The sequence below is a fragment of the Centruroides sculpturatus genome, unplaced genomic scaffold, assembly GCF_000671375.1.
Source record: "Centruroides sculpturatus isolate CEXI.00-Female unplaced genomic scaffold, Cexi_2.0 scaffold1151, whole genome shotgun sequence".
NCBI classification, from domain to species: Eukaryota; Metazoa; Arthropoda; class Arachnida; order Scorpiones; family Buthidae; genus Centruroides; species Centruroides sculpturatus.
In genome coordinates, this window is record NW_019385953.1 from 49,471 (window position 1) to 73,796 (window position 24,326).

Here is a 24,326-nt window from a genome sequence, read left to right on the forward strand (position 1 = left end):
TCCAAACTGTCAATTGCATATGTTAACTTGTTTATTTAGATTGAAGTGCTTCTGTTCTATAAGAGAACAATAGATCAAGAACAACTCTAATCTGGTCAATATGGCTTTGCTTTTACAAGAAACATATTTTCAAGTGTTACCTTACCATTTATTCTCTTATTTCATAAAATATGCTGGGTTTCAGGATTGCAAGATTGGGTTACAAGTAGCAGATTGAGATATTTGTAAGATTCTATGATACTACTTTTGGGCAACTTACTACTTTCTGGGCCACTTTAAAAATAATTTTGACTACATTTTGAGAAATTCTGCATTACTTTTTATAAAATCTATATGGTGACCTGTGAGGTTCTCACTGGACACATACTGTTTACTTGCAGTTTATTATTATTAATTAACAAAAATAGTATTCTGTATAAGTAGCCATATTCCATTTGCTTAACAAATTACATCAGTTAACTGGCATTTGGCATAATGTACAAAAATATGTAAAGCTCGGATAATTTGAAGTCGCAAATATTTCATTCCCTGAATTTCAAACTAACAAACACTAACCTGTATATAGAAGTTAATTATCTAAAAACTTACTTCATATTGTTTCATATGTTTATGAAGTGTCTGATGAGATTTTTCTACTTGTTGTTTCACTGCCCAAAAGTTGATATCACTCCATCTAATTATTTTTATAAATTCCTATGTTTTTAACAAAATAAAATATTTTAATGTTAAGATTATAACATAAATTAAAAGCTATATATACACACATACATACATATATGAAAATAATATAAATTTTATTATTATAATATTTTTATTTTATAGAAAAATTATGTATTGATGATTATTAATACAAAATATTACATAAACGAAGAAAATATATGATGTATATATAACTGCTCAATTCCAATATGAACACTTATAAACTTTTTATTAATTCAAAGGTATGGAAATTTTTATTACATATCAAATTGTTTTTCTGTTATATAATATAGCAGTTATATACACATATGGGTGAGTCAAAAGTTCCTTGCATCTTTTTCATTCCAAAAGTAGTGAAGAGGTATTAATTTTTGTTAATGGAATTTACATAGGAAGTCATGTATGGAGAATTAGATAGGACTTTTTTTGTTGACCTTGAAATCTTTTAGAACAAAGCAAGTGCAATAGACTTTTGACTCATCCTGTATATATATGCTAATTTTTCTGTATTATTGGTTTATTAAATATTTTCTATTATATATAATATTAATCGAAATGTATAATTATACTCGGCGTTATTGAGAGGCTAGAGCTGGAAATATTTCCTCAGGCCCAGAGAGAACCAAAAATCACCTCATTTATTGCCTATTTTGTAAATGTTAAATCAAAATTACCTTTTGATTTCAACTCCTTAAAACTGAAGTATAATGTAAAATCAAGAAATGCTAAATTGTTTTTATAGATAGTCCAGATAAGACTAGTAAACATGAATGTATAGTCAAGATAAACAATCAACCAAGAAATGTTGAAATAAAATTTCACTGTATATTAAAATGATACTAATAAACTCAGCAAATTTTCTGCTTTATTAGAGCTAACAATATACAGTGGTACCTCAGGATACAAACGCCCCAGCATACGAAATTTTCAGGATATGACATGAAATTCGAATATATTTTTGCTCCACGATACGAACAAAAACTCACATTACGATGTTACATTAGTTCGCCGTGCCATTTTTTTATTTACTTCTGTTCATTGGTCTCAGTCCGCGTGTTTGCTTTGTTGTGGAATGATCTCGCTCGATAAAGGAAATCTTGAGGTATTATTAGAAAGTGACTGATTTTATTGAGAAGAAACATCCCAAAAGATTCACACTGGCCATATTGTTGCTCAGTTTAATGACATTTGCCTAAGTCATTTTAGAAACATTTTAAAAAGTAGGCAAAGCCAAATCTCTTTGCAGAGGTATTTTACAAAGTGACCTCTATCCAGTGAAAGTGAAGGAAAAAAAGCAAAAAGCAGTGAATAAAAATTTTAAAAAATATATATAAAACAACACTAGTTTTTTTTTTATCTTTTCTAAGTTATTGTTACATTATGTTATGACAGTTAAGTTTTAGTATCATATTCATTCTCCCTCTCTTCCGCCATCAGTTTACACCTCCACTGTGGTCTATCCTCGAAGGTAAAGTGCAAATAAACTACTTTTTTTTTTTTATCAATTATTATTCTATTATGGTTATTTATACATTTACAACTACAAAATGCATTTTTCAGTGTTTTCCTTACTACAGTTATTATTTTTTTTTAATGTACAACTTAGCTTTAATTTGAGTGTGTTTTTCGTGTTGGAACAAATTATTTGGTTTTACATGTAATCGTATGGGAAAAAATGATTCACCTTACGACATTTTCATGATACGATCTCAGTTTCAGAACGGATTAATTTCGTATCCTGAGATACCACTGTATACAAAATCAAAGTCGTGCAAATAAAAGTAGATAATTTACTGAATATATTGGAACTAGAGTAAATATTGTTAATTGAATATCAGTAAACATTCTTCTAATTTAATGAAAAATCAGTACAACAGTTTAGAAATATCTAGAGCAAAAATTTTTCCTTCATGATTTTCATTGGAACTTTATCAAATACTAGAATTACTGTTTAAATTTTTTTATCTATAAATTTCAAGTTTATCTTTCAGTGGTTTACAAGATTTTGGATCACATATACAAATGTAAAAATCAACAGCAGAGTGAAGAATAAATACTACATATCACTTAAAAAAAACAATTGATCCTGTATTACAACTTGTTAAAAAGTAGGACAATTTCTTAAAAAGCACAGTATTTCCCACTCTCCTACTAAAAGATATGAAAATTAGAATGTATATGAGGCCTGTATATTTAAAACTTAATTTTACTAAACCTTTTATTCTTTTTTTTATATTAGACAAAAAAAAGAAAAAAAAAGACTTTCAAAAATGAAATAAAGTAATAAAAATGTGAACAGTACAAATTTTTGAATTTTAAAACTTTAATGTAACTTTCAGGTTGCCAATATAATTTAGTGTTTAACATTAAATAAAACTTATTTTAATTAAAGTAATAAAAACATTATTATCCATGATATTAAAATATTGTTTATATTTACCTTAATTTCTTTTTCAATAACTTTTCTATCTGTAGATATCTTCTCATGAACAGAAATCACAAACTGATGGTAATAATAATAGATATTGGACAAAATATTGCATAAGTCGGCTGAAAAAATAATTATAAATTATGACCAATTTTCTTTATTTAGTTGCAAAAATTTTTTATGTCAAAAGTTATAAACAACTAAAAGATAAAACTGATTAACAAAATTCTATAAAAAAAGAATCTTTAACATTTTAAACTTTTAATTATTAGAATAACATTTCTATTAAAAATTCAAATGCATGTCTATAAATAAATTTATAATTCTAAACATTTATATTCATTCTTATTATTATTCATATTACTATTTGAAAGTGAGTCCTTCAAAAGTTGAAAACATTATTTTTGAAATAAAATCAACTGTTTACTTTAATAACTAGGATTAACTATCTGATATTATATTATATAAGGTATATTTATGTTGGAAAATTTTCTTGCTTTTAGAACTGAATTATATAAAATTGTGAATCTTGAACACACAAATCAACCAGACAATTTCAGGAAAGTAATAATGATATCTAGTGACAAAAATAAAAATGAGGGCAACTTAAGGACATAACAGAAAACAGTGAATTTAGCTTGGCTTTAATACATCAATAAGGTTGTTGAATAATCCATGTGTAGATAGTCATAAAAAGATCAATAATGAGTGTTTAGTCTTACATATTTCTATTTAACACGGAATATTTAAATGCAAGACCCAAAGTATTTAAATCTAAAGTTTGATACTTAGTAGTATAAAAACAAACCTAAAACTTTTCAGTATTGTCAACCACAAATATCATAATTTCCTCATTACTATCTTTTAGGAAAATTATTTTGTATCATTTCTCTAAACTTAGAGAACTAGTAGTTTAATTTTTATTTGTGAATTTCAATAATTAGTAAATATTGTTCCAAGGAAGCATTCTGTTAAACCAATGGTTTTTACCACAGAACCTGCACTAATGAAAATGAAGTGAAGAGAAGTAATATTTTTCTCTCTTTTATGAAAGCTGTAAAAGCCGGTTTAGTGAGAAAAGCTGCACATCATTCAGTTGCCCTATAATATCACAAGGAATTGCACATTGAATAATTAATTAATAAAACTGTATTATTATTTCATAAAATTTATTGGAAGAAAAATACCTTGTGAATGAGATGACAAATAATGTTTAATATGTTCCATAAATGTATATAACAAATCTATCCGTGCTTGAAACTCGCCTACTGTTGAATGTTCTACAAATTGCTGCAGAGTACCAATAAAATTATCTCTTGTCTCATCTGGCCATTTTTCTTCATTTAAATTCTGTGTGGAAAATAGAAAATAATAGAATATGAAAAAAATTAGACAAACATTTAATTTTAATTTTCTTAAAATATTTAAATTAAAACATAAAGTTTATCAAAAAATATGTATAGTTGTAACAATTGCCAAAAATTCGTTGCAAGACTATTTTGATTTTGTAACAAATTTAAAAATATGAAATAATAAAATTTTATAAAATATAATCTGGAATCCTAAAATTTTAATTCTTCTTTTCACGTCATATTACAATGAAAAGAGAATTTTTTAGTCTGTAAAATTTAATTAGAATTTTAGTTAAATCTACAAAGAAATGGCTTTTATATTTTAGAAGCTGTTTTATTTAGTACAAATATGTTTTCAGATTTCTCCATTTTGAAATACACCAAACTCCTGATTATCCATGTGCAAATTATATATGCATTGTCAAAATATTAGAATTACTGTAAAATGACATATTATCATAAACAACATTCAGTTTTTCCTTTTCTTTCCTCAACTGTCAATTCTAAGGGATGAAATTGACAGGACAGAAAGTGAGATGAGTCATTAGCCTTGCAATATTCTTTTGCAAGGCAAAGTTGATCCTATAAACAGCATATTTAAAAAAATATCCTCTAGTCCTAAAAGTAAAATACATTAATTTGGAAAAATATAATAATTATCTACAGACATGTAAAATATAAATTTCTACATGATATTTTTGAAAATAGAAGAAATTAAATTTTATGTTTATTGACTAAATATACATTTCAGCTTATGAAACTTTGGACTGACAGTTGCATTGTGTTGTACTGTATACATACTGAAGTTCATATAATAAAGGGGTTGCCAATCTTTTCTTCCATTGACCCCCCATATAAGAAATATTCTTTTCAATTGACCACCTTAAAATTTTTATTTCCCATGATTTTGCATAATATATCAGGTAAATTATTAAATAATTTAATGAATTTTCCATATCATTATTATTATTAGTTGAAAATTATCTGAAATTCTTGAAAAACTACAAAAAGTATATGATTTTTCCATCGACCTCTGCGAATCTATATTGACCCTGTTGGGAATCCCTGATTTAATACCTCTAAACAGTTTTTTTAGAGTTAAGAGGGCTTTGTTGGATCATTTATGTTTTCTATGCATATCCATGTACTAATTAGCACAGATAATCTAAAATTTGATGTATATTTAAAATAAATTTTATATCAGAATAAAAAGAAAATAATTTAAATATAATTTAACAATAATATTTAATGTTAATATTAAGGAAAAATTATTTAAAAATTTTCAATGATGATGATGAATCTGTATGCATAATTGAAAATCATGAGAAAGAATTCAATTAATACCTCAGTTATATTGCATGATTGCATGTTTAACATTATCATAAAGAGAAATAACATAAAGCAGACTAAAAAATAAAAATAANATTGAAAAGAGTAGATATATAGCTCATTAGATAGTTACGTCTAATTGGATAATAAAACGTCACATGGTCACTAAGGAAAAATTATTTAAAAATTTTCAATGATGATGATGAATCTGTATGCATAATTGAAAATCATGAGAAAGAATTCAATTAATACCTCAGTTATATTGCATGATTGCATGTTTAACATTATCATAAAGAGAAATAACATAAAGCAGACTAAAAAATAAAAATAAAAATTTGATTTTACTAAAATGAAAAAAAAGGCATTAAAAATCTGTTAAGTAATTACTCACCCCGTCACCAATTATAGGAGAAATAACAGAATATAAATAGAACCACCATTTTGCACAGTTGCTGTATGCTTTATTATATAAGGAATCCAAGCATCCAGACCAGCATCTAGAAAACAAGAATTGCAAAGTAGTAAATACAGTTAAACTAATCTGTGATATATCTGAAATTTATAAAACTGAAACAAAAATTCTGTTGTCTTGCATTTATTGATGGTAATCAATACATTACTATTAACTAGATACAACAAAATATATTTTCATATTGTTAAATTGCTAATTAGTTTGTAATTAGCTTTAATTATCTAGTTCAAACTAAGTGGTATAATATAATTGATTATTAAATCAGGATTTAATTATATCAGTTATTTATGTATTTTCTTATAATTTAATCTCTTTGTAAAATAAATGTTGTTTAAAATAGTTTGTCTACCATATTCTAGATTTATCCAATACTGTTTTATATCATTAAACAAAGCATAAAAATATAATTGTTTTCTATATTCTTTAGTAAGCTTAGTTCATCTTTTAAATTTATAAATAACTCTCTTAACGTATAGAGACTAAAAATCAATTGAATCGGTAAGTAAAAAAAAAAAATACTTCCAAGTCCAAAAACATACATGCATTCCAAACGGAGAGACATTTTACTTAAAATATATAAATTTATCTAGTTCAACTTTGATTGATAAAATACTCTAAAAACATATTAAATGAACATCTTGATTGGAAGATAGGTTTATGTGTAGAACTTAAAACTGTTCTTATATGCAATGCATGTAATGGATATGCGTGTTCACTAGTTTATTCCAAGTTTTGTTGTTGTTTCTACCTAAGTGAACTTTCATAAGCAGAAAAAAATCAGTAAAAAAAATGTGATTATGTATTAGAAAATCATTTTGTCACATTCCTAAAGAATATGACAATATGATCCTCTAATATAGAAAACAAACAATACAGTCGACCCCCATAACACTGTTGATAATTCCGTTTTATATGAATTCCATGTTGTATGAGTCACTTAGATTTTACAAATACGTATGCCAGGCTATGAACGGCTCACATATTTGTAAAATCTAAGTGACTCGTACAATATGGAATTCATATAAAACGGAATTATCAACAGTGTTATGGGAGGGTCGACTGTACAATCTCAAATTCATTTTTGTAAGAATATAACTGACTATAAGACTAATGGCCTCATCTGTATAAAAAAAATGTGATAAATTTGTTTTAAAAGATTCAACTTTCACTATATCTAACTATAGAGAATTTGTCTATGATAATGAAACACTAGTATATCTTATTATATAAGAGATTATAGATGAGACTATTTCTCATTGTTTGAAGTCTGTAAAATCTGATGGGAATCCAGTTTTTTTACAATATATCAAGTCAAGCTTTAGACTTTGTAGGCTTATCTAGAAGTTATTTAAATAAATCACAAGAAAACGTTGAAAAAATCCTACAGTAGATAAACTGAAAACAGATGGAATTCTACTACTAGACAGTTCATTTTCTGTCTGAACACCAACTGAGAATTAAATAGAAGCACTAGAAAGTCAATAATAATAATGTTTCAGGGGATCTCCAAACAATAGTATTTACTTGAATATAAAATAAAAATAAATTTAAAAAATTGAGTGTGCCCATGCTAGTGGCCTTGGCCATTTCACTTTGACCCCATTGTATCTCAAAAATAAAATCATGTACTCTCGATTTTTATTACATTTTTAATTTCCTTATCTCATATTATGTACAATGACAAAGTTTAATCAAAATCAACCAATCAAATTTTGAGAACAAACTCAATTCTATAAGCTAAATAGAAGAGGCTTCATTAACACTTTGCCTCAATTATACTATATTATTTGGAAATAATTATAGTTGAAGATAATAAATAAAACAGAATTTTTGAATTTTATATTTTGTTATTTTCCTAATAAACCTTTGCAAAACATTTTTCTAGTATTAAAAATGGATGCAATAAGTAACTGAATAAAAAAATGATTCCAGTTTAAATCACATTTTTTATCATATTTTCTCTCTTTTTGTCTTCAAGGCATTTTCATGATAACCACAATGTTGCTTGGAATCACAGCAATAATTTTTCTGTTGACAGCAACTCTAAAGTTATTCATTAAAAAACTACATAGTTATTTTTGTTTTTTTGGAAAATTGATATTTTTGGACTTGACGATTCAATTTATTTAATGAATGATGCATGATTTGTTTCTGATCAAATTTTTTTAATATAAAAAATATACAGAATATTGTTATAATTTTCTTGAAAATTTAATACTTTCATAAACTTCATTGGAAACTTCTGATATTCTTGATAAAAAGTAAAAGATGATTTTCAAACAAATTACTAATATTTAGTATAAAATATTATTTTTTCATATTTTGTAATAATTATCTTTTACAAAAAAAAATGCTAATATTTAACAATTTCATAAAAAATGAAAAAAATAAAATAAAATAAGATATTACACTATTTTTTTTTCAAATGATTTACCTGAGTTCCAATTTTCTCCAACTAATAATTTTCTCAGTAATTTCAGATAATTCATTAATTAAGGATACACCTTTATGTGCATTAATTTCCCAATCCTAAAAAGTAAATTTTTAATATTTCAATTTTGAGGAACATTGTTATAAGGAGCAATTTAAAAATTAATAATTAAGAATGAAGATACCTGTGAAACAGTTAGAATTAATTCAAAACCAGTTACAAATTTCATCAAAGGACTTGTGACAGGGAAACTAAGAATTCTATCAATGATTTTTAATACCTGTAGATTATAAAAAAGCTTAATAATCAAATAAGAAAAATGCAAAATAATAATAATAATAATAAATAGAAATCAATACTCAGAATAACAACAGAAAGATAAGTCAATTGCAACTTAATTGTTTTCTCTTTTCTACTGAATTATTCCTAAAACTGTGTATTGTAATACATAATGTTAAACTTATTCAAAACAATTTATATCTGCTAAGAAAAAGCAACAATTTTTAATATTTTTAACAGAAAGAATTATTGATGATATTTGCTATTTATCTCTGTTATGATCAAAGTTTTAAAAATAAATATAGAACTTATGTACACAAATATATAAAGTGATCATTTTATTTGAAAAACTGTAAAGTTCACAGTAATTCATTTTAAATTTTTTAGCAAAATAATACAATTGTTGTCAATCATAAATTTATTTTAGCTGAGAGAATAAAGTAAACATATGTTTGATGTAACAATAGCATTTATTTAAATAATAATTTTAAATTTATTTATTTCAAATAAATAATTAAATAAAATAGTTCTGATTTTCTAATTTCACTTGATCAAATTGTATACTTGTCTCATCTCTATCTTTTGTCTGAAATCTGTAGTGTCACTACAGAAAAAGTCAATTTTTGATTCATTCTGTAATCATGAAACTACATTGATTAAAATCAGAAATCTGTAAAACATCTACAAATACCATTATTAAAAAATTAATGTCAATTTCAAATTTATTAATAGAATTGACTATTGCTTGTTGGAAATTAAAAAAAAAAATTATTCTAATGGAATTTGTGCAATAGATGAGTTGTATACAGATAGCCCTTGGTTTATGCTGGCTCAATTTACGCCGATTCACAATAAAGCCGCTGCGCAATTTGCCATTTCGCGGTGTAATTCCCCGATTTTCCCTATACCAGACTGATTTTCATTTCAATGTTGACGTATTTGCTGAGCCGCGACATTGTAGATTCGTTAAAACAAAGATTTTTATCGAATATATTTATTTTTTCTGTTTAATATTATTGGGTATGTATACATCTGCATTAAGTTAATATTAAAATACTAAATGTTTAGGTACCCACGAGTCAAGTTATTAAACTTAATAGTCCAATAAATGGTGTACGAATCCATAGCGCCAATGAATGTATCCTGCATTAGTTCCCCGTAAAAGTAACCTTGCTTTGAGCTTAATGTTAAACAGCCTCCTGATCAGAGTTCCGTTGACCAACTCTCTTCTGACGTGAAGGTCTAAGCCATAGGTTCTCAAACTTATTTCAACCATCACCCACCCATCACCCACTTTGAGATTAAAAAAAATCTAGTGCCCCCATATTTTTTAACTTACGCAACAGATGGTAATGTAAAAAGGTCTCTTAAAAACAGTTATTGCAAATATAATGTTTAAACATGCATTATTATATGGATAGGATAGATAGGGTGTGACCCATATCCTATTTCTGAGATCAAAGAATGTTTCAATGAAAAGAAATAAAACTCATATTTAATCACCGAGCCTTCTATTGCCCCCTGAAAGCCTCCAGTACCCACAAAGGGGTATTATCGCCCACTTTGAGAAAGGATGGTCTAAGCCAAGCTTAAACTGAACTTAAGTTTCCCGCCTAAACTTCAACCTTTTATATGGATTGAACAGCATGATTGATTGACCAATCAGTGCTTCCCTGCTCTCTTGGAGGTCTGGCGGTGGTTCTGATGATTGGTGGCCAATCAGCGATCATGCATTCAAATATACTGGTCATTTTCCATCCGAGTTTCTATGGCATCGACTGTTGCTCATTTGAAATAGAGAAGAAGGCAGGAATCATGTTTCTGCACGATTCTATCCTGACAATCAGTCTTCATCCCGAGTCCAACTGCCCACAGATGCAACCGCTCGTGTGTAAAGTTGAACGTAACGGTCTCTGTCTCTACCCAGAAGACACAGTAGTGTCAGTCCTGACAAATTAGTCATTACAATCTTTGCCAACGCAATGTTGACCTGATGGTCCTGTGGTGTCAAAGCATAGGGGGTGCTTCGCGCATTGTCATATATATGACAGTTCAAGATGATGTAATTTGTACACTATAAGTAGATCTTTTCTATGAAATAATGTGTAGATTATACTGGCTTGCCATATTTATTTATATATTTATTATCTCTATCAGAAAAAAAAGAAAAATCTTTTTTTCAATCCTTCTTCAAATTGAAAAAAGGTTGAGGAATCGTTGTAGGGATTGAAAAAGTTAAAAAATTTTGGGAATTCTTGGACTAAGTAAAACCAATTTCTTGAAAAATTATTTTTGTTTTAGTTTAGAACAAATTTTAGGCTAAACTTTTCTTATATATTAAGTATAAATATTTTAAAAACCTGTTTTAAAGTTGGATGATCTGGAAATTGTTCCAATAAACTGTGAAGTTTCTCAGTTAATTTCTTCAGGATAATCTGGCACTGAATTGATTCTGAAGGATTGCAATTGTGGTAAACATCAAAATCCTTCTGCCACTAAACAATAAAAAATAAATGATTGTATGATATATCAATACATAACAGAATGGATAAATAATGGAATATAACATTAAGATTTTATTATTATGTTATTTAAATTATAAAATTTTTTCTATATTTAATCTATTAATATTTTATGTCAGTATAATAGAAATACCTTTATCATTTTTAACATGCATAATGCATATTTTAAGCATTTTAAAGTGCATGTGGCTATATGTGGCATTTTTATATGCATACAAATCTACTCATTATTTGTCACACTATTGGAAAGAATTGTATGATATGTAATCAAGTACATAACCTGATGTTAATTCAAAGAAGTTTTATAATCAGAGATTGATAATATAATTATATAATATTAATAATTCATAATAATACATGTTAAAGATAATCATCACATTTGTTATCTTACTTGTTAGTTATATAAAAATCTAACTATTTATGTGTAGTTTTTGAGTTTTAATAAAAGTAATAACGTTGTAAGCTTTCTTTTTAATCATATTTTTGACAATTATTATTCAAATTAATTTATTATTTTCTTCTTTACATATTCTATTTTAAACTATTAGTAGTGTAGTAATTTAAATAGATGCAACTATCAAGGGTTCAACTAAATATTATTTACAATTTCTATTTACATATTCAACTAAGAATGAAAGTCCTGATAAAGAAACAAAACTAAAATTTAATTAAAATAAACAAACTGACACTAATTTGAATCATTTTTTTTTATTTTCTCATTTTTCTAAGATTCCAGAAAATATTAAAAAATTATATATAAGAAATATAATACAATAATGCATTAGAAATTAAAATATATAATAAAGAATAATAATTATACATTAATTTGCTTTTAGTTTGTTTTGTTAAACCATATATTTTACATATACTTAAAAGTTATCATTATGTGTTTTAATGTAACAGGAATTATAAAAGAATTTTAATACTTACTGTGTTATCCAACTGTTTAAAAACATTCTGAGTAGCAAAGTTTGTAAGCAAATTACTGTTTATAGTGTAGCCATCAAGCATTGAATCTACAAAAACAAATCATATTTATTTTCAAATTAAATAAATCATCTTCTTATAGATAATCTATTATGGAAATTAGTATTACTCCATAAATATGAATATGCTTAAAAAAAATTTCAATTTCATTTTTCCAAAGAAGCTACAAAGAAAGTCTATTTCAAATAGGATAACAATCTTTAAAGTTCATAAACCAGGACATACAAAGTTTGCTTTCTTGTATTCACCAAGATGCTTTTAACAAGAAGTATTTTTTATGGTATTTGTTTATTTATTTTTTGCTACTTATTTATTATATATGTTTGTGTTAAACTGGTTTTAGTTGAGTGCTGTTTACAATTATGCATTTATAAAAAAATTGATGTAATGTCATTCTAGACTAGTTCATTGAAGAGAACATTGCATTCTGTTATTTTATCATGGTCACATGATAGTTCATATTATCAACTTCTGTATTAAAAACATATTTCAAAGTTAGAACATATAACAAAAAATAATTCAAAAAATATGTTTTAATATTATAATTTTTCCTTGTATTCCTGGAGTTAAATACAGAACTTTTGACATTTCAAATTAATTTTATCTTTTATTTAAGGCAACAAATACATATTCTGACAAATCAAAAGTAAACTAGAACAATCGATCATGCTAATTTAAAAGTACAGAAGGTTTACAAATTGAATTGTAATTTTGAAAGAAATGAATTAAAATACAGTCGACCCCCCTATAATTACAGTCCCAATAATTACGATTCCTATAAAACTGTGAAAAAATTGTGACGGTATCCGTAAAAAACAGTAAAAACCCCCTATAATTACGTTAAACGTCATCAGGCAGCCGAACTACTTTCCCGCCGTCTGTAGCGCCACGCTACGGAGAGATTTCTATCATCTGGACAGTATTATATAAATTATATATAAATTAGGTACTGTACATATAATTATATATTAACTTATTGTAACTTTGTTATAATTAAATATATAATTTCCGCCGTCTAGCGTGGCGCCACGCTACGGAGATTTTTACGCTAACTATCGTCTGTCAGTATGTAAATTAGGTACCGTAAGTCTAATACAGTACTGTAATTTTATACATTTCTTGTGAAAGAAACATTTCTTATTCAACGGCGATTAAAATTATTTATATTAATGATGTCTCCGAAGTTCTACGAAGTTTTCACAGAAAAATAAGTTGTTAGAAATCGGCCGCTCTTTGCTGAGCTGTTCCGCGACGAAAACAATGTTGAGCAATGGCAATGTCGAATGGTGACACTCGGTAAGTAATCCTACAATTTTTTGTTTATAGCGTAGTTTATACGGATTATTTCCAAAAAATATATACGTATTTTGGAAATGTTGAGTCAGATTAGTCTAGAATCGATTAATTTTATGGAAGAAAACCTTTCAATCAGCCGTAGTCCATAAACTTTACACGTGTCGGGCTGTGATTGGAACGACTCGTAAGAAATCGGATTCCTAAAAAATGGAACGTATCTATGATCTTATAGGGGGGTCGACTGTAATACAATAGATATATATATTCTCCAGAAACCAGAAGATATTTTAATAATATATATAATATAATATAAATTATTTTCATTTTATATACATTACAAGTTGACATATTGAAATATTTGTTGTGTGAATATTCATCTTGGCTTTTTGCATCTGTGAGTGTAAATGAAGTCAAACTTTTATACAGAATGTAATGACAGTATTTACCATTAAGTTAAATAAAGATATATTTATATTATTTTAAATTTCAATGCATGCAACTCTTGCATAAATTAAGAACACAAGAACTCACCATATGTTAAATATATTAAAAAATAAGTTTTTGTAAGTTAAATGATGTTTGCTTCAAATTGTACTATAATTTCCTATATTATGTTATAATAATAAGATATATTATATATATCCTATTATTATAACATTTTACGATATTTAAATAAAATTTTAAATGATTAATGAGTTATAGGTTCTTAATATAATAAAATTTTCCAATTATTTTTCTTCCTTTATGTACTTTAAGACACCAGAAGATCCTCAATCAAGTTATTTTTTAAATTTAAAAAAACTGGTCAATTATATCTAAAAAATGATTTAATATTAATATTGTAGAGTTTTTATTAATTATATTAAAAATTAATAAATTTCAAATATAAATTAAGTTATTTCTTTATTAATTTTATATAAATTTTTTACATAAATTTGTATATTATATAATAACTGTAAAAAGTTTTTAAACATTTTTGCAGTTATTTTCCAATTAAAAATTTTGGAGCAAAACTGCTATATGATCATGCAAAGAAAATTTAAAAAATATATTTTTCAAAATATTTACAATTGTGTGTGTATTTTTCAATATTCCATAACTCCTAATTATTAATAAATTCCATTTATTATAATTATTTATTTATTAATGTAATTTCATGTAGATAACTTGCAAAGATGTACAATCTGTGATGGCACATACTTTGAAGGAAATTACTAGAACAAAAATCAAAATGCCACTGTCATTTGACATAATAAAATTTGCATTGATGGGTTAAAGCCCTTGGAAAAATTACTAAAGGTTAAGTAGATTTAAATGTCCAAGTTTTTTTAACAGCATAAAAGTTTGTAATTTTACATTCTTTCATCTTCTTACAACTGTTAGAAAACTTCATTAAATCGATGAATGTAACATTTGTAACATTCACTGATTTAATGAATTAAAACAATGTTACAATTTCTAGATTTTACAGTAAATGTTGCATTTTACCTTATTTCTTAGTTATACAAATTTATAGTGAGATAGCACCGAGAAGATAAAGTTCTCCAAATTTGGATGAAAATGTTAGTTCACTCCAGAATCTGATAAAATAGTTGGATCATAACATGGTAAATTGGTGATACAAAACATTAAAAAATCAAGACTCAATTTTAATTTTAATTCTACTTTTTAAATGATTAATTAATTGAAAATACATTTAAAAGTAGCACCTACCTAAATTTTGTCCAATATCTTTTACTAAATACTGAACAACTTCATATCTTAACATAAATGGCTGAATATATTCCAGTCTCTTTAAATCATATTTTCCATTTGAATGAAACTGTGAAATGTAAGGAAATTCAGACTTATTTGAGAGAATAGAAACAATTGTAGCATGAATACTCCATATATCAATCATATCCTGATGTTTCAATGAAAATGTTATATTATTTGGATGACTGTAAATGTTTTGCTCAGGATCACTAGGATCACTAGAATTTTTCAAATCGTCATCTTCTTTAACATTAAATTCCTAAACAAAAATAAAAGTATTTTAAAATATTAATAAAAATAAATTGGAAACATTATAAACACTTAAAATAAAACAAAGAAAACAGTCACTTAGATATATATTAACATAACAATTATAATTTCCTGCACATAACCCACAGTGGTATATAATCTGCAAAAATTATTAAAATGCATAGCTTTCAAACTGACTTTATAACACAGATTACCACTGGTTATACATAAAGAATTATGGTATACAAAATTTGTTTAAGTATGCATTATGCATTCAAGACAAAAACTTGAACTTGTAATTTCTTTTTAATTGTACTAATTACCATAGATAAAGCTTGAAACATCTAATATTGTTTGTTTGTAAAAGTAATTTTATAGACCCAATGTTCAAGTTTTTCAATTAAAAACACTTTAACATGAGTTGTTTTACTTTAATATTAAACTTTAGAGAATTTTAAAATATTTTTAACTCTAATCATAAAAAAGAAAACATTTATAAAATAATTAAACCTATCAATATATCTTAATACATGGAGATGAAAAGTAGATATACAGATGCTTGGCACACAAAGTTCTTTATTTATTTTTTTATCTTTTATTATTTTACAGTCCTTATTTGTGATTTCTGTATAAGAAGTAATGTTTTTTCTATGTTTTTCTGAATGTTTTTTCCATAATAAGAACTATATCTACTGCTTCACCCCCCGCCTTTATCAATAAATTTTTAATTAATTTAATAACATATGTTACATAAAAAAATTACTACCAGAGATCTTAACTTTTAATTTTAAAGATTTTATAGAATAAGAATTTTAATTATTATTATTATATAATTAACAATAAAATTTTTATTTTATACAATCTTAACTTAATTTAGAATTATTAATTCTGTTGTTAGCAACTTTTGTAAATCTGAAGATTTACAAACATTAATTTATTATGTAGTATATAGCAACTACATTAGAATTTTAATGTGACTATTATATGATTTTCTCCATAATACTGAAATGAACAATTATACATTTTCTATTACAGATAATAAGATATTTGCATTTGCATGAATAAAAATATACAGTAGAACCTCGATTATCCGGACTAATTGGGGATGAAGGTAGTCTGGATAAGGGAAAATTCGGATAATCGAAACAAATACAAATACAAAAATTTAATTTGTCTTTTAATGATAATACAACACATTTTCTTTTCGNAAAAGCTTTTATAGTTTTTATTTATTTATACAAGAAATAATTCTTTAAATGATATTATAAATGCAAATACAAAATATAAATACAAATATACATTATATATTTAAAAAAATACTATAATAAATTTACAAATATATAAAAATATAACCAAAATTTATTTCATACAGAATAACACTAAAGCAATTTATAAATATTACAATAAATTAAAAAGTTGAACTACAGGGAGTCCCATTTAAAATCAGCCCAACTGAGATAATGAAACATTAGTCATGTAAATTTCATGTGGGATATTTAAAAGGAAAGATATGAGACTAATCCTAGAACTATAATTAAACTAAATTAACCATTCACTGAAGCATTGAGGCTATCAATACCAGTATTTTATGTACGATCAGTAAACTCATGTTTACACAAAATAGTCACAAAAAGATATCTAAGCATCTTCCAAGTTTGTGTGTTTAAATATAAATGTTAAAATAAAGTTTCTAATGAGTGTCCTTTGTCTAAATTTGTATTATTTCCAGTAAGGCTGATTTTATATATGACACCTTGTATATCTAATACATAAATTAAAAAAAAAAAAAAATTATCAAATAAACAGTGTCGTAATTCGCCAAGTGCAAATCAGCAAATTCGTAAAATTTTTGTTTATTTTGAACAATCCGGATAATCGAAAATCCGGATAATAGAGGTTCCACTGTATTAAAATTTCTAAAACTGATTCAGAAAACTTGTAAACATTGAAAAATCTTTACAATATCAAAACTCATATGATAAGCAAAATATTTAAGATCTAAATATTAGAAAATAGTTTAACAAATAAATAAAACTGATGTAATTCATATTAATAAAATTGTAAAAAACAATTTCTGTTTTAATTGGTTTTATTTATTTAAATTTCTCTTTCATATAAAAGTACTTTGGTTTATTTTTAAACTGTATTTTCATAATGAAAAACTTTATAAAGACTGTAATCATTAATTTATCTAAACTTCTCTGTAATATATAAATAATTGGATTTCAAATAAAACACTGTTATAAATGAATAAATTTCTAGAAATATGACTCAAATTTATATTTAAATACAAATAAAAAAAAACTGATAAAAAATGAAAAAAATTCTACCTCCTCATATGATGGAAACAGTTCTTTTATTTCTAACTTTTGCTGCTGTTCTTCAGATAATGAACCTAATTTTTGAGAAATTCGATATTCATACAAAGCTTGTTCCTCTTCTTCTTTACGTTTTTGTTCTGTTTCTTGCTGGTGCCACACATTAAATATCACATTCAAAAATTTTGACAATAATTTAAAAACCCTTAATGCATAAAGATCATCTCCTTTAGTTAATAATATTTCATTTTTTAATTCTATGAGACCAGACATGATCAATTTTGTAATATTTTCTTGCACTATAAATGAGTTTTCCTTAAACACATAATTTAAGAGAGATTCAAAAAATGAAATAGTTGATGATTGTGAAAGAAAATAAGCAGGCGATAAATCTTCATTATAAGATATGCTAACATATGGAAATTCTAACAATTTTATGAAAAATTTCTCTATTGATATAAGATCCTGCAATTAAAAAAAAAATTAATAAATTATATTATTAAATTGTATCTTTTCTTACTTTATTATAATTTTATATTTATGCACTACAAGTACTAGTATTTATACTGTACATGTATGTATGTATATATACAAATACAATATATATATACACGAGGCATGTTTTTTAAGTAAGTATCATTTTAAAATAGGACTTCTGCAGTGTTACGGTTGGTGTTCTACAAATGTGAGCTGAGTACCTACATCTGTTGGCTAGTCACAGATGCAATTACGGAAGCATTCATTTGTTTTCCGTTTGCTTGTATGTGTTTAAAATGCCTCAGACATTTGAAAATCCCGCCAATTGAGAAGTATGCATGGTGATTTGTTTTTTTTTTTAATGCAAAAGATGTGAAAGTGGCTGACATTCATTGGCAGATTAGTGAGGTGTATGGAAAAACATTACGAGTGATGGAATGGTAAGAAAATTGGTTAGAGCATTTAAAGATAGTGGTACTAATGTCCATGATGAGGAGTGTAATGGATGACTGTCTGTCATTACTGAAGGCTCGGTGCAGAAAGTTCAAGAAAACAAAAGGCAAGGCAAGCTCAGTAAGGGGATTGTTTTGCTTCATGACAGTGCCTATCCACACGTGGCTCAACAAACACAAAATCTTATCACATCATATGACTGGGAACAACTTGATCACCCTATGTATAGTCTTGATTTAGTGACTAGTGACTACCACTTGTTCCTCCACTTGAAAAAAGGCATCTAGGTAGTCAGCGCTATGACGACGATGTCAAAACGCTGTGCTGCAGTGATTGGCAAATCAGGTGGCAGGTGTCTATGAGGATGTACAATATGAAAAATGCCTTCATATTGGAGAAAATTATGTTGAAAAGCAGATTAAAGTACAGGCTTTCATGTAAGAATAAAATTATTTTAAAAAATGCAGTAGTTTTTTTAATATCAAAACAGTACTTACTTAAAAAACATGCCTTGTATATAGTATAAATACTTTACAATGTAACAATAAAATTTTGAACCCCATTATTGCAGTATATATAAAAATTTTAACCTCTGAAAAAACAAGAATATTTATTCACAGTAAATTATATAAAAATTATAGCAATTTATTTATTTTAAAAGCTTTTATAGTTTTTATTTATTTATACAAGAAATAATTCTTTAAATGATATTATAAATGCAAATACAAAATATAAATACAAATATACATTATATATTTAAAAAAATACTATAATAAATTTACAAATATATAAAAATATAACCAAAATTTATTTCATACAGAATAACACTAAAGCAATTTATAAATATTACAATAAATTAAAAAGTTGAACTACAGGGAGTCCCATTTAAAATCAGCCCAACTGAGATAATGAAACATTAGTCATGTAAATTTCATGTGGGATATTTAAAAGGAAAGATATGAGACTAATCCTAGAACTATAATTAAACTAAATTAACCATTCACTGAAGCATTGAGGCTATCAATACCAGTATTTTATGTACGATCAGTAAACTCATGTTTACACAAAATAGTCACAAAAAGATATCTAAGCATCTTCCAAGTTTGTGTGTTTAAATATAAATGTTAAAATAAAGTTTCTAATGAGTGTCCTTTGTCTAAATTTGTATTATTTCCAGTAAGGCTGATTTTATATATGACACCTTGTATATCTAATACATAAATTAAAAAAAAAAAAAAATTATCAATTAATGAATATGAAGTTAATACCATAATAAAACAAAATAACTTACTGGAATATAAATACTTAAAATAACCAAACACCTTAGTATTTCCAGCAATGAAGTATTTAATAAAATAAAAATGTTTTCGACTATTTTTAATAGTCTTCTTCAGTTAAACCACTTTAAAACAAAAAGGAACGTAAAATAGAACACAAGTAATACAACGTTACTTGCGTTAAAAATTTGAAAATAATTACAAAATAAAAATAAAATAAAATGTAAAAACAAAATTAAATTAAAATAGTTTTATTTTATTTTTACTTTGTTGTAATTATTTTCAAATTTTTAAAACGTTGTATTACTTGCGTTCTATTTTACGTTTTTTTTTGTTTTAAAGTGGTTTAACTGAAGAAGACTATAAAAAATAGTTGAAAATATTTTTATTTTATTAAATATNAGAATTAAATAAAGCACTTGTGGACATTACTGAAGCATCAAAAATTATCCTTTCATTCTCTTCATATTTGCAAACAAACATCATTTGTTACAATGGTTTTTTAAATCAGCTAATGTTGAAGAATTTAAGGATGAGATAAGTGAATTTTTTTCTTGGAAAGCTTAATGAATTTTCTTCTGATTATTCTTTGTCTTCCTAATATAGTCTTTGATGAAATAAGTTTATCAATTCTTATTTCTTTAATTTCTTAGACAGTCCCTTCTCAGTAAAATATATACTAAATCTGTAATATCATTTATCTCAATATACCATTCTAAATATTGATAATATATAGTGATAACAAAGGTATGTATCCCTCACCCCACTTCTTTACAATGTAACCATCTAATTAATAAACTTAATAATAATTGTTTAAATTATAAAAAAATAATAAATAAATTCTATAAATACCTGTGAAAATTGTAATTTGAACAATTGAGATGACACATAATTAGCTGCAGTTTGAACTCCAAAAGCCATCTTTAAACAAATATTTAAAAGTTACTTTTTAAATTCTATAATGACTTCTATAATAAAGTAACACTTACCTGTTTTAATCCTGCTAAAAATGGTATTATCAAATCTCCATATAATAAATACTTTTCTTGTAATTTATTTGAAAAACTATCTTCTGACTTCTGCCATCTTTCAATTTCTCGCAGAACTTTTTCTAATTTCATAACATCTTTATCTTTACCAACAGTGCACATTTCTTTAACATGATCCAATTGTTCTAACATAGATAACATTGTATTTGCAGAACCAACAGATGATAAAAAGTGATGAACATCTTGCAACAAATCTTCATACTACATAATAATATTTGAAATTTAAAGTTAAAATTGATCATAATTTATTTATGAAGATTCAGTTATATATATAGAATATTGGAGAGTACTTGCTCAAAGTTTCTTCAATTTAACTAATTTTTTGATTATTTGTAAACACAGTTTTGCTCATTTTACTTATATTTTGGATTTTTAGGACAACACTCCCAAATTTGTTTGATAGTTTTCATGCATATTTTATTGACTACATTGAATTTATATAAAATAAATTCAATGTAGTCATGACAATCAAAAAATTTTGTGTATTTTATATTTGTTTTTGTGTGTGTTAAATCCATGACAATTGAATAAATAACTTAAATATAGGTTTATTAGTATTTTAATTATTTATTTAAAATTTGGAAATCTAAAAATTAACTCACAATAATTTATTATTTAATTTTAATTCAGTTAGCTTGCATACAATTTAAGAAATCATCATAAAATTTAATTTTCAATACTAGGTTTTATCTAAATCTTTTTGAACTCAATTTCTTTTTATAATCTTATTTAATACTTTACAATATAAAAAAAATCTACCTTTTGATAGTTGTATGCTAAAATCATTAGAATATTATTATTAAGAAATTAAAGAAAGACAATAATCTTCTAAATTTTTAAAAACTAAGTTAAAAAAAAAAGACATTAGAATTCAAATTATGCTTTCTTCAAGTGAATTATAAAATACTTAAAATCCAACCATTTTCAAGCATTGCTGGCTTTATAAATTGGAAAACAATCTCAAGAGCACTTAAATTCTAATAGTATTTCTTAAAATTTTGAATTTTCACTATTCTGAGCATTCTGAAGTTTGAAATTTATAAAATATCTATTATCAATTGAAGAAATGAAATACTCATAACAAACAAAAGTCTTAGTACTAGAATAAAAGATAATGTAATATACAAAAATGCCAACTATATATCAAAGATTGTAAGTCATAATACCATCAAAATTAAAAATAAAATGGAACACACCTAATAATATATTTTAAACAAATTTTAAGGACAGAGTTTTCTCGAACAGTATTTTTAAACAAAAATTAATTTAAGAGACAAAATTACTATAATTATTTTATTTAATTGTTTTTAATTATTTTCTAGATTTATTGTAAATACTATTATTTAAGATTTAATTCTTAATTTTGCTAGAAATTAAAACATTATTTGAATAAAAAAAAGTAAATTTTTACTTAAAAAATGCTTGAAATAAATAAATAAATAAATTCATAAAACAATTTTCTGCTTATTTTATGCAGTAAATATGTAAATGAAAAGTACCTGTGGAGTATTGGGTCTAAAAAATATTTTCTTCTTTAATTCTTTCTTCTTTTCTTTAAGAAAATCTTTTCTTTCTAATAAATATGAAATAACTGGATGACATTCATTTGTTGGATTCAATTTCATCCCAGTGAGAATTTCTGAATAAATATTTCTCAATTTTAATTCCATGGAAATTTCATTATGCTGAAAAAATAATGAAAGAATAAATGAAAAAATATTATATTTAAAAACTTTTATTAAATTTTTATAGTTTAATAGAGAGTTCAAAAAAATTCAGTGATGATTATATAAAAATAATAATAATAAATTTTCTGCTGATTAAAATTGTAAGCTGTATTATCATTGTAAGTTCTAGTTTTTCTAGTTCTATATTAGATAAGTTTTGGTACTTAATAATTAACGTTGTGATAATAACAAATAATGAATTGTTATTTTTGCAATGTATTAAAAATATATTGAACATTCAGAACTCAGAACATTCTTTCATTATATTGATACATACTGATAGAACTAATTTGGAAATATTGTGAATCTATCTATCCATAAACTGACATATCAGTATAATTTTTTAAAATATAAATCATGATAAAATTGGATTCTATAAAAATGTAGAATCTCTTATCATAAATTAGACACTATTATTTAAGATGTTATTGATTTATATGATTAATCTATTATTAATAGAATTAAATAAAGCACTTGTGGACATTACTGAAGCATCAAAAATTATCCTTTCATTCTCTTCATATTTGCAAACAAACATCATTTGTTACAATGGTTTTTTAAATCAGCTAATGTTGAAGAATTTAAGGATGAGATAAGTGAATTTTTTTCTTGGAAAGCTTAATGAATTTTCTTCTGATTATTCTTTGTCTTCCTAATATAGTCTTTGATGAAATAAGTTTATCAATTCTTATTTCTTTAATTTCTTAGACAGTCCCTTCTCGGTAAAATATATACTAAATCTGTAATATCATTTATCTCAATATACCATTCTAAATATTGATAATATATAGTGACAACATACACCAAAATTGTAACTAAAATAAAAAAATAATTATTATTTGGTATTTAATTTAATGATATACACAAATTCTTAAAGAATTTTAAAATAAGTATTCTATTCCATTCTTACCTAAAGAAAATAAGTTGACTAATCAAAATTATTTGTAATTTTCTGTTATTTTCTATTATTATATTTGTGTATAAACTAAACTTAATGGTATAAAAGATATCAAAATACAGTAGAGCGTCGATTATCCGAAAGTCAATCATCCGAAAGAATTCCAGTCGGCAAATTTAAATTTTCGCCAGTGCTGTGGCGCTGCAATCTTTGGCTATGTCTTGGGCTACTCAAATATTTTACGTTTTTGATACTAAATTAACTTCTGAAGTATAATTTTTTATTGTTTTTATATTTTTCAATATATTTATTTTGTTCGTACAAAATA

The 24,326-nt window shown here is 25.0% G+C and overlaps 1 protein-coding gene across 1 annotated transcript in view; it reads right to left on the reverse strand.

Moving 5' to 3' along the window:
* The window catches only part of LOC111612783 (midasin-like), a 104,884-nt gene that overhangs the window by 42,903 nt on the left and 37,655 nt on the right, over window positions 1–24,326 (reverse strand). The window contains exons 22-34 of the mRNA XM_023354038.1: window positions 22,873–23,058; window positions 21,314–21,574; window positions 21,177–21,245; window positions 18,130–18,582; window positions 15,509–15,809; window positions 12,443–12,528; window positions 11,351–11,485; window positions 8,896–8,991; window positions 8,715–8,809; window positions 6,200–6,305; window positions 4,315–4,477; window positions 3,140–3,249; window positions 589–693 (exon numbers count right to left, since the gene is read on the reverse strand). Of these exons, the coding sequence (XP_023209806.1) occupies window positions 589–693; window positions 3,140–3,249; window positions 4,315–4,477; window positions 6,200–6,305; window positions 8,715–8,809; window positions 8,896–8,991; window positions 11,351–11,485; window positions 12,443–12,528; window positions 15,509–15,809; window positions 18,130–18,582; window positions 21,177–21,245; window positions 21,314–21,574; window positions 22,873–23,058 (2,166 nt within the window). The remainder of the gene's footprint in view (window positions 1–588; window positions 694–3,139; window positions 3,250–4,314; window positions 4,478–6,199; window positions 6,306–8,714; window positions 8,810–8,895; window positions 8,992–11,350; window positions 11,486–12,442; window positions 12,529–15,508; window positions 15,810–18,129; window positions 18,583–21,176; window positions 21,246–21,313; window positions 21,575–22,872; window positions 23,059–24,326) is intronic.